Source organism: Dryobates pubescens, chromosome 19 (assembly GCF_014839835.1).
Source record: "Dryobates pubescens isolate bDryPub1 chromosome 19, bDryPub1.pri, whole genome shotgun sequence".
Lineage (NCBI taxonomy): Eukaryota > Metazoa > Chordata > Aves > Piciformes > Picidae > Dryobates > Dryobates pubescens.
Genome location: NC_071630.1, coordinates 13,320,495 through 13,331,872, shown reverse-complemented (window position 1 = coordinate 13,331,872; position 11,378 = coordinate 13,320,495). Strand labels below are relative to the sequence as shown.

The 11,378-nt window shown below is 55.6% G+C and overlaps 2 protein-coding genes across 10 annotated transcripts in view; both read right to left on the bottom strand.

Moving 5' to 3' along the window:
• Positions 1–1,083: 1,083 nt before the first annotated feature.
• Positions 1,084–7,254, bottom strand: IL17C (interleukin 17C). The gene is made up of 4 exons (XM_054170309.1): positions 7,217–7,254; positions 4,879–4,981; positions 1,681–2,000; positions 1,084–1,338 (listed from the first exon to the last, which is right to left on the bottom strand). Exons 1-4 carry the CDS (start codon positions 7,252–7,254, stop codon positions 1,089–1,091), a joined length of 711 nt encoding a protein of 236 aa, XP_054026284.1. The 3' UTR covers positions 1,084–1,088.
• A 590-nt stretch (positions 7,255–7,844) lies between these two features.
• Positions 7,845–11,378, bottom strand: part of ZC3H18 (zinc finger CCCH-type containing 18) — a 58,595-nt gene continuing 55,061 nt past the window's right edge. For all 9 annotated transcript variants that reach the window (XM_054170069.1, XM_054170068.1, XM_054170071.1 and 6 more), the window contains 2 exons: positions 10,395–10,491; positions 7,845–8,233 (listed from right to left, as the gene is read on the bottom strand). In XM_054170069.1, coding sequence (XP_054026044.1) covers positions 8,035–8,233; positions 10,395–10,491 — 296 coding nt within the window. In that variant the 3' untranslated portion in view covers positions 7,845–8,034. The remainder of the gene's footprint in view (positions 8,234–10,394; positions 10,492–11,378) is intronic.

Below are 11,378 nucleotides of genomic sequence, written 5' to 3'. Positions count from 1 at the left end.
CTCCAATACTGGGTTCAGTTTTGGGCCCCTTGCTTCAAGAAGGACAGTGAGGTGCTGGAGCAGGTCCAGAGAACAGCAGCAAAGCTGGGGAAGGGTCCAGAGCACAAGCCTTGTGAGGAGCAGCTGAGGGAACTGGGGTTGTCCAGCCTGGAGGGAAGGTGGAGGGGCATTTCCCTCCCCACTCCCTCTTGTGGTTGCTGGAGTGTGTTTGGGTGTGCCATGGAGAGGGCACAAGGCCCAGCTGTGTCCATGTGCTGCATGATGGTGACAAGTCCTTCATGCCTTAGGGCATCAGTAGCTGTTCTGTGGCCCCCCCTGCTACGGTGCCCCACGTAAATGCTGGCCCAACAAGGGGTGCAGCCACCCCAGGGCACCCATGGTGCTGGCAGGGCATGTGGGGTGTCCCCAGAAGATGGCGCTGGGGACATGGGACATGGGTGGCCAGGGTAGGGGCAGGGGATAAGGAGGGTGCAGAGCCAGGGGAAAGGTGTGGGTGCTGGGGTGCTGCGAGATGCCAGGGGCTGGGAGCATGGGACACCCTCTCCATTGCCTCCCAGTTCATGCTGCCTCGCTGCACTGGGTGCACTGGTGCTTTGCCCACCGTGCTACAGCCGAGATGCCCCACAGCTGAGCATCACACCATGGGTGCCCCCCCAGCACCAACATCTCCGCTGGCCAAGAAACAAGAGCCAGGCTGGGCTGGGGTGGGTGTCGGTTTATTCTTAGGCTGTACAATGCCAGTGTTAAATAGACAGAGAGAGGAGGCAATAAATAGCTTGTGGGAGGGAGAATAAATAACCAGTGAGCCCCACCACAGTGCTCACAGGGGCCAGCTGCAGGGCCTCGGGCACCATGAGGTGATGCTGGACCCAGAGTCGGAGCCTTGACAGGGTGGGAGGGTCAGCAATAAATATGGGTTAAAACAGGTTCCCAGCAGCAAGGCTGATAAATAACTGATAAATAACCGGGTACAGGGTTTGGGGGGGCACTTGGCTTGGGGGGAGCCATGTGGGTGCTCTAAAACAAGCACGGGCTGGCAGGATGTGGTGACACGGTCACACGACAGGGCTCCATGGTGGTGACGCTCCTCAGCGAGCGGTGCGGGGCAGGACGCAGGTACAGCCCACGGGCACCCTGATGTAGTCCACCTCGAAGGTGACGAGGCCGTGGGCAGCGGGGCGAGGACAGGGCTTGCGCCTCAGCACCATCATGTTCTGGTGGATGGCCACCGAGTTGAGCGAGGTGGTCTCCCGGCCTGTCTTGACGTCGATGCAGCCACTGCAGAGGCACTCGGCGAAGGCCAGCTTGGGGGGGTAGCGGTGCTGATCCTCGTCGATGCTGTGGGTGAAGAGGGCACGATTAGAGAGCCCTGTGTCTACCCCACCAAGCCATTAGGGTGAGTGGGCAATGGGAATGGCCTCAGGAAGGGGTAGATAAGGGATGCTTGGGGAAAGTGAGGCAGGGTGCAGCAGTCAGTGCGGGATGGGGGGGTCTTGGGTGGAGGGTGCTGACTGGTAGTGCCATGGGGAGATGGAGCGTGTGGGGGGGTATCCTAGGTGGGAGGCACTCACCAGTAGCTTTACAGGGGAGATGGAGCAGTGGTGCAGGGGGGCATTGACTGGCATCTACAGGGGAGATGGAGCAGTGGGCGAGGGACACTCGGGGGCGAGGGACACTCACCGGTACCTCCAGGGGGAGATGGAGCGCTCGTTGGGCTCGCTGCGGAGGCCAGCACGGAGCTGCAGAGCAGGGCAGGCGCGGTGCCGGTGGCGGCGATGTCGGCGGTGGCCGTTGGTGACTTCTTGCAGCCGCTCCAGTTGTGGCACCAGTTGCACTGGTAGGTAGTGGTCCCATCGCAGCCCCAGCAGGTGAGCAGGGGCTTCCCCGTCCTGCAGCTCGCTTGCGCTGTAGCAGTGACTGTGGGGCTGGTGGCTGGTGGGACGGCGCAGGCCATGGCACAGAGCCAAGGTGCCAAGCAATGCCAGGGCGTTAAACCAGACCTGCAGGACAGAGAAGAGTCAGCAGAGGGGCACGGCTGCACCCCACCGAGCACCCAGCCCTTGGGGTCCTGCGGGGAGACCCCCTACCCCAGCAGGGCTTCAGCACCTGTGTGCCCGAAACTCCCCCAAACATGAGCACCCAGCCATGTGTGCACCAGGACACCAGCACATATCTATTCATTGATCTGTTTATCTGTCTATCTATCTATCTATCTATCTATCTATCTATCTATCTATCTATCTATCTATCTATCTCCCCCTACTGCTCTCCTAAGCAGTAGCACACATATGTGCATGTACATAGAGTATCAGCACATATATATCCCCTCCCCTAAAAAAGCAGCACATACATGGGCATCTGCACATGAGTGCTAGCACACACCTACCTACCTACCTACCTACCTACCTACCTACCTACCTACCTACCTACCTATCTATCTATCTATCTATCTATCTATCTATCTATCTATCTATCATATCTATCTACCTACCTATTTACCTAATCTACCTCTCCACCCATACCTAAGCAGTAGCACACATATGTGCATGTACACAGGGTGCCAGCACATATATAACCATACATCCCCCCACCTAAAGCAGTAGCACACCTATGTGCATGTGCACATAGACTACTACCACATATATATAAGTAAACACTTATAAATGGATACCTACATTCTTTTACTCATATATACATATAGAACTGTGTAAGTGTTCTCATACCTAACGCTGTGGCACCACATATGTGCATGTATGTGTATACCCAGAGTGCCAGCACATATATACATACATGCATATGCATATATACACACACATATATATGCATACACACACACACACACATACATATTTCCTCACCCCTAAAGCACTAGCACACGCATGTGCATGTGCACACAGAGTGCCTACACACACATATGGACACACACCACTATACACAGGCAGAGAATACCTGTATGTGTGCACACACATGTATAGATAGCTATATACCCACACAGAACCAGCACACACACATGTCTACAGCTATATAGACACAGATAATACCTGTGCATATGCACATGTATGTATGTACAGCCAGAGATACACAGAAACACATGTACATATGCACATGTATGTATATATAGCTAGAGACACACAGAAACACATGTACATATGCACATGGATGTATATATAGCTAAAGGCACACAGAAACACATGTACATATGCACATGGATGTATATATAGCTAAAGACACACAGAAACACATGTACATATGCACATGGATGTATATATAGCTAAAGGCACACAGAAACACATGTACATATGCACATGGATGTATATATAGCTAAAGACACACAGAAACACATGTACATATGCACATGGATGTATATATAGCTAAAGACACACAGAAACACATGTACATATGCACATGGATGTATATATAGCTAAAGGCACACAGAAACATATGTACATATGCACATATATGTATATATAGCTAAAGGCACACAGAAACACATGTACATATGCACATATATGTATATACAGCTAGAGACACACAGAAACACATGTACATATGCACATGTATGTATACCTAAGGCTATGGACACAGAGAGCATGCCTGTACACACAACACACACACACATATAGGCATCTCTGTGCACACAGAGAGCACCCATGCACACACAGAGCACTACATACATGTGCAAGCACATAAAACATGCCTATCCATCCCCAGAGCACAGCACACATACATGCTCATGTAAGACAAGGGCCACCACAGGTCTGTCAAACACACAGCAGCACCTGCGTGTGCACCTATGTCCGAGCACCCATAGACACACACATGGCCCACACCACCCTTCCAGGCACACGCAGACATGCACAGAGCTCTGAGCCCAGCCAGCCAGGGTGACAGCACACGTGCACATATGGACATACATCAGCACACATGTACAGAGCTGAGCCACACCCCTGTGTGCACACAGAGCCCTCCCCCGGCCAGAAACACACAGACACAGCAACATATATGCACAGCCCCCATGCACATGTATGTGCACAGCACCCCACCCCCCATACACACACACAAACCCAGCAGCACACACCCCTCCATGTGCCTGTGGATGTGTGTGTGTCCATCCCCCCATACACACACACAAACACCCCCTCCATGTGCCTGTGGATGTGTGTGTGTCCATCCCCCCATCCACACACACAAACACCCCCTCCACGTGCCTGTGGACATGTGTGTGTGTGTCCATCCCCCCATCCACACACACAAACACCCCCTCCATGTGCCTGTGGACATGTGTGTGTCCATCCCCCCATACACACACACAAACACCCCCTCCATGTGCCTGTGGATGTGTGTGTGTCCATCCCCCCATCCACACACACAAACACCCCCTCCATGTGCCTGTGGACATGTGTGTGTGTCCATCCCCCCATCCACACACACAAACACCCCCTCCATGTGCCTGTGGATGTGTGTGTGTCCATCCCCCCATACACACACAAACCCAGCAGCACACACACCCCCTCCACGTGCCTGCGGACGCGTGTGTCCAGCAGCAACCACCACCTCTCTTGTTTCCACTCCTCCACTTGAGGACAGCTTCTGGACATGTATGTGCACGACCCTCACCACCTCTATCGCATGAATCACTCCACCCCCTGCTCAGGCATCTTCTCACCCCATCCCAGCTGCCAGCAGACCCCATCCCACCTCGCTCACACCCCGCTAAACCTAACGTTACCATCGGAGGGGGGATGTGTGTCAAACGGAGCACACTGCAGGAGCTTGGTGTCCCTTCCAGCCTGTCGTCCCCAAGGATGCTGGTGACCAAGTGGCAGCTCCTCAGTCACCTCCTCCTTTTATATAGGGGCAGGTGATGTACACACACACCTGGAAACTCCAGCTCTGGTTGCCTTTCCTCCTCCCTACGGAGTCTGAGCTACTTCCTTCTCGACGGGATTCCAGCCTGGAAATTTTGGCTTTTGAATCCCTCCTGGAGGTAAAAAGTAAAAAGGCGAGGGGGGTTGAGGGGGGTGGAGTCATAAAGAAGAGTGCGGGGGGTGGTGGCCACCCGTTCGGCTGCTTTGATGGACTGGGAACGGGTGTAGCTTGTGGCAGGGTTATGGGTGAGGTCATGGGAAGGCTGGGGAGGGATGGGGGCGTGGGGGAGGCTGGTGGAAGGGCAGACCAGGGCACCTCGTGCCTGCCAAAGTGGGCACAGGATGCCCTGTCTCCCTTTCCACCAGCCCACCCCAGCACTCCTGAGACCCCTGGAGAGAAGATCTCCATGCCCCAGGCCACGGCCCCGTTGCGTAATCCCGACGGTGATATCACCCATCACGAACACGGGGCTGCTGGAGCAGAAATCCCAAGTTGGGCAACCCTGGAAAGGGTTGAAGGGATGTGTCTAAACTCACCACCCCCCAAACTTCTGATGCTCCTTGGTCCAGTCCTGAGGGATGCCCAAGGCTCAAAGCTAAGGTGATGGTGCTGAGCACAAAGGGGAGGATGTGGTTTAGGGGTGACAAGGGTTTTTTTCCCCTCCCACACGGGGATATGGAGCCCAACCTTCAAGGAGCTTCACAAACCCACCCTCCCAATCCTTCAAGGAGCTCCTTGAACCCCATTTCAGAGTCAGGCTTGGGGTTGACCCAGACCCCAGCATCCTGCCAGCACAACTCAACACTTTGGGTGCACAGTGAAGAACATTTGAGGGGCAGGACTTGGGCTCTGCTCCCAGAGCATCCCAGCATAGCCCAGTACCTCAGAAAGCACTACGAGGGGTGAGGGAAGCCTGCTGAAAGCAGCTTTCCGTGGCTGCAGCACCAGACACAGCCACACTTCATTTTACTGGAAGAACGAGATTTGGACCCATTTTGGTGGTGACTTTATGGGGCGTCACACACCCTGTGGAGGCAGGAAGAGGGCACCCAGATGCTGACATGCAAGTGTAGGGCAGGAACCCTATAAATCACCTTCCCCAAAAGGCCTGGATGAGCTCAAAGACACCTCAAAATCGTGCTGGGTGAACCCACCCCCAGCCCAGGCTGCAGGAGCCCTCCCCAGCAGGGACTTTGCCCCACAGACATCCAGTACCAGTGGGACGCTGGTTTAACACTGGCTGCAAGGAGCAGGTGATGATGAGGGAGACTCTCCAGCAGCACTGGGTCAGAGGCGCCCAGAGCAAGGGGGGGGAGTTTGGTGCTCCCTTCCATGACAGGGCAGCACTTCCAGCTCCAGGCAGCTGCTGGAGGGCAGCGGGGAAAAAGTTGGAGAGGGGACAAAAAACAGCTGCAAGATCCAAAGATAAGAGTGGGACAGGCCCCTAGGGGAGGGAAGAGGGTGGAGAGAAGAGGAAATAGAGGAAGAAGTGGTTATCAAAATACTTTATTTCATGGAGATCCTTCAAAAAAAAAAACCAAAACAAAAAAAAAAGAGGTGGGGGGGGAGGGAAAAAAAGGAAGAAAATAAGAAAAGAAAGAAAACCCTGCAAGGGAAAAGGAGCCTCCTGGTTCAACAGACACCCCCACAACACCCTCTGGGCTGCTTCTCAACCAACTGAAAAACCAAGATGATGCTTCAAATCAAAGACAGGTTCACCTTCCCAACCAGACTTGAGTCAAGAATATATATATATTTTTGCTCCTGGGGTAGGGGGGTAGGTAGGAGGGCAGGGGGGTGGCTGGGGCAGGGGGGGGAAGGTGGTGATGTTGGCCAGCAGTTCACAGCAGGTTTGGGCTCTCTCGGGCCGTGGAACTGCAGCGCTGAGGACACTCGACACACAGCGGGGCTTCACTAGGAGGATACAGCCGGACGTTAGCGAGGAGAGGGGCAGAGAGAGGGGAGCAGGGGAGAGCAGGGGGTGGGGCTGGAGGCCTCTGTGCAGAATGTACATGGAACTGGTACCAGCAGAGCCACGTCCTGGACCAGTTCGCCAGGCAGGAGCTGGAGCCGGCCGTGTTCTTCAGTCGCTGGGAGCTTGCCGCCTTCAGTCTTCAGGAGCTGGCCCCCTTCCAGCAGCAGTAGCTGCAGCTGGCCCCATTCCACCATCAGGAGCCAGAGCTGGCCCTGCTCGAGCGCTGGAGGCAAAGCTGGCCCCAACTCCATTGGGAGGAGTTGGAGCTGGCCCCACTTGATCTCTGGGAGCTGGACTTGGCCCCATTCACCTTCCCATCAAGCTGGAGCAGGCCCCATGTGCCTGTGGGGAGCTGGAGCTGGCCCTACTCACCTGCCCATCACCAGCCAGACCTGGCCCAGTTTACCCATTGGGAGCATGAGCTGGCCCTGGCCCCATTCACCTGCCCACTGGGAGCTGGATCTGCCCTCTAGCCCGTGAGGAGCTAGCCCTGGCCCCATTCACCTTCCCACTGGGAGCGAGAGCAAGTCCCATGTGCTCACTGGGAGCTGGAGCAGGCCTCCTTACCTGCCCCTTGGGAGCTGAAGCTGGCCCAGTTGGCCCCTTGGGAGCCAGTGCTGGCCCCACTAGATGATCAGGTGCTGGCCCTGCACGACCATCAGGAGCTGGACCTCGTCCTGCTCACCCCATGCCATTGCTGGGAAGCGGCGCGGGCCCTGCTCGACCATCAGGAGCCAAGCACTTGGGAAGTGAAGCTGGCCCCGTTTCCTGGCAGCAGCTGGAACTGGCCCCACTCAATCACTGGGACCTGCTGCTGGCCCCACTTGCCCATGGGGAGCCGAAGCTGGCCCCACTCGCCCCTTGGGAGCCGGAGCTGGCCCAGTTCACCCAGCGGGAGCCGGAGCTGGCCCCGCTCCGCGGCTGGGGAGCTGGAGCGAGCGGCCGCAGGCGTCCCAGCCGACCACTCCTCCCTCTGGGGGGGCTGGGGGGGGTTGGGTTCTTTCTGTGTGTGTGGTTGGTTGTTTTGTTGTTTTTCCTGGGGTGGTTTTTTTTGTGGTTTTGTTTTTCTTAAAAAGAAGGGCGGCCAAAATCAGCCAGAACTGCAAAATCCCAAGCGGCCGCTTGTCGACTATTTATAAAAACCTGAAGAGTCTCTGGGGGCAGAGCAGGGCTGCTCAGCACCCTGCCCACTATACTTTCCCCGGGATCTTGGCCCTCTTGCGGGCGATGGCGTCTTCCACCGCCTTCAGCTGCTTCAGGAGCTCCTCCCGCCGCGACAGGGTGCTGGATTTGGCCCCCTTGGTGCCCGGGGGGCCTGGCTCGGATGCTTTGCCCGGCACGCTCGTGACCTTGCTGGAGCTCTTGGACTGAGGTGACAGCTGGCGCTTCCTGGCAGGGAGGCAAAGAGGAAGAGGAGGTGGTGAGGGTGGCTGCTGGAATACAGTCACAGTATCACAGTATAACTAAGGCTGGAAGAGACCTTGAGGATCATCGAGTCCAACCTGTCACCACAGAGCTCATGACTAGACCACGGCACCAAGTGCCACATCCAATCCCCTCTTGAACACCTCCAGGGATGGTGACTCCACCACCTCCCTGGGCAGCACATTCCAATGATCAACAACTTGCTCAGTGAAGAACTTTCTCCTCACCTCGAGTCTAAACCTCCCCTGGCACAGCTTGAGACTGTGTCCCCTTGTTCTGGTGCTGGTTGCCTGGGAGAAGAGACCAACCCCCTCCTGGCCACAACCACCTTTCAGGTAGTTGTAGAGGGCAATGAGGTCACCCCTGAGCCTCCTCTTCTCCAGGCTAAACAACCCCAGCTCCCTCAGCCTCTCCTCACAGGGCTGTGCTCAAGGCCTCTCCCCAAGCCTTGTTGCCCTTCTCTGGACATGTTCAAGTGTCTCGATGTCCTTCTTAAACTGAGGGGCCCAGAACTGGACACAGGACTCAAGGTGTGGCCTAACCAATGCACGGCAGAAACAAACCCACCGAAGCCCTGGGGTGCCTGCTGCCATGGAAAGCATCGCGAGGAGTGAGGGTGGAAGAAAACAGGCTTGAGAGTCACAGACTGCAAGGGACCCTCCCAAAGGGCATCTTGTCCAAACCCCCTGCAGGCAGCAGGGGCACCTCCATCTAGATCAGGCTGCCCAGGGACACATCAAGCCTGATCTTGAACGTGTCCAGGGATGGGGCTTCAACCACATCCCTGGGCAGCCTGTTCCAGTGCTGTACTGCTCTCCATGTGAGGAACTTCCTTCTTGCAGAATCACAGAATGGTTTGGGTTGGAAAAGGACCTCCAAAGGTCATCTAGTCTAACCCCCCTGCAGTAAGCAGGGACATCCTCCCCTAGATCAGGTTGCTTAGAGCCTTGTCAAACCAACCTAAGTCTACCCTGCTCCAGTTTAAAATCACTGCTGCTCCAGATGCAAGGTCTGGAGTTGGAAAACTGGTTGAAATAGTAGCAGATCTCATGACCACTGTGACAGTGGCCCCACAGGACTGGGGTGGCTGTTTTGAGCAGCCTGCTGGGAGGTGTACATGTACATGGGAGTTCATGGTCATGTAAGCAAAGAGAGGAGAGCAGCATGGGGAGGCTGGAGAGTCCCCACGGTCTCCAATCCTAGAATTGTTTTGCTTGGAAGGGACTTTTGAGGACATTGAGTTCAACAGTTAACCCAGCACTGCCAGGTCACCACTAAACCATGTCCCTCAGCACCACATTTGCATGGCTTTGAAACCCCTCCAGGAATGGGGACTCCACCGCTGACCTGGCTGAGAACACAGGGACAGGGCTGTGTCCATCTGCTCAGAGGTCCTCAGAGGTGACACTGGAGAAATGCAAAGCAGCATGGGCTGGCTGCAGGCAAGGAGGACCAGTGAAGGTGTCACAGAAGGTGCTCCACAACCCTTTAGCCACAGGGCTTTGATCAGAGCACACAGCCCAAAGGTCACTGGATCCACACATCCAGTTCTGCAGTGGGATATTCCCAGCATGGCAGCGGGGGCAGGCTGACAAGAAACGGGCTGTGAGCTGGTCACCTGTCACCAGAGGAGATGGAAAGGAGGAAGGCCAGGGCTAGTCACCGTGCAGGGGGCACATTTAACATCTCCCAGCAACAAAGTGAGCAGCTGAGGGAATGCCAGGCTATGAAGAAAGGGAGTTGAGCAACCAAGGCAGGTGCCAGGAGGTGCTCAGCAGTGGGGTGAAGTGGTTGCACTCTGTGCTGTGCCAGTGAGAGGCAGAAGCACTGGCATGACTGAGCTTGGATCTAACCCAGCTGGCTCCTCTTGCTGGGACTGACCTCAGGAAAAAACCCAGGCTCCTGCTTGTTTCTGAGCTGCAACAGCTTCCACCTGAACCCCTGAGCATCTCTGGCTCCTGTCCAGGGAGCTTCGCGTCCTTCCTCTCTTGCTCTGCCTCCATGGCAACTGGAAACTGTGGCCAGAGAGCCTCAGAGCTGCCCCAAGAGGAGAGACTGAGTGGTTGTAAAAGTGTGAACCACAGCCTGGCCCATTAGAGACCCGGGAGAAGCAGCAGGCACTGACCTGTCCGTCTGTGCAGGAGTAGGTTTTGGGTTCTGGCCTCTCTGTCGCTCTTGCTTGGGTGAAGAGAGTCTCCCAGCTGCCTTCCTATCTCGAGAGCCTATCAGGAAAAGAAAAGGTGAGATCATCTTTCTCATTGCCAAGGTACAGTTTGCTTTCTTGCCCTCTGTACCATCTCAGCAGGGCTTTTTCTCTCAGACACACCACATCTTGCCAGCAAAAAGGCAAGTCCAGCAGCAGCCAGAAAAGGAACCTACTTTTGTGCTCCCCATCTTCACAGGGGGCAGAAAAATGTCGAAGTCAAGGCTGTGCCCCATGGCCAGCTGTACAAAACATCACCAATGGGAGCTGTCCTGGTCCTCTTCCTGCCTCTGGGCTGCTGAACAAGGATCCTCCACCACACTTTTGGCTCTTGCTTTGCTTGCAAAGCTTCAAGGCAGGGCCAGCTCTCACAGCTTGAGTCAGGGCTCCATCATTCCCCAGCAATCATAGGAGCTGTGCAATGGGCATAGCAGCACCCAAGCTGGCTCCATGCTGGCTGGGTAATGGTGTCTGGTTTAGAGAGTGCTGGGTGAGTGCAGCTCTGCTGCTTTGAGAGCCAGCTGGGAGCAGCCCACAGGCAGCATCACCCTGCGTTAGTGCAGCGGGCACTGAACCGTCGAGCCCTGCACGGATGGAGCTGCCATGGGGACTTGGAGAGGTGGGAAGCCCACTGGGGTCCTGCAGCAGCAGCCAGCTTTGCTGCAGTGGGTTTCCCAACTGCTGCTGTCCCAGTGGTAGCTAAAGCTGCAGATCTGATCTCAGCAAGGTTACAGAAGAGGGGAGCTGCACTCAGTGCACAAACACCAACCAGCTTTGTGCTGGAGCACTGGCTGCGTGCTGGAGATTGCCTCCTGGAATTATGGAATAGCTGGGATTGGGAGAGAGCTTTAAAGGTCATCCAGTGTAACCCCCCTGCAGTCAGCAGGGACATCTGTAACTGGAGCA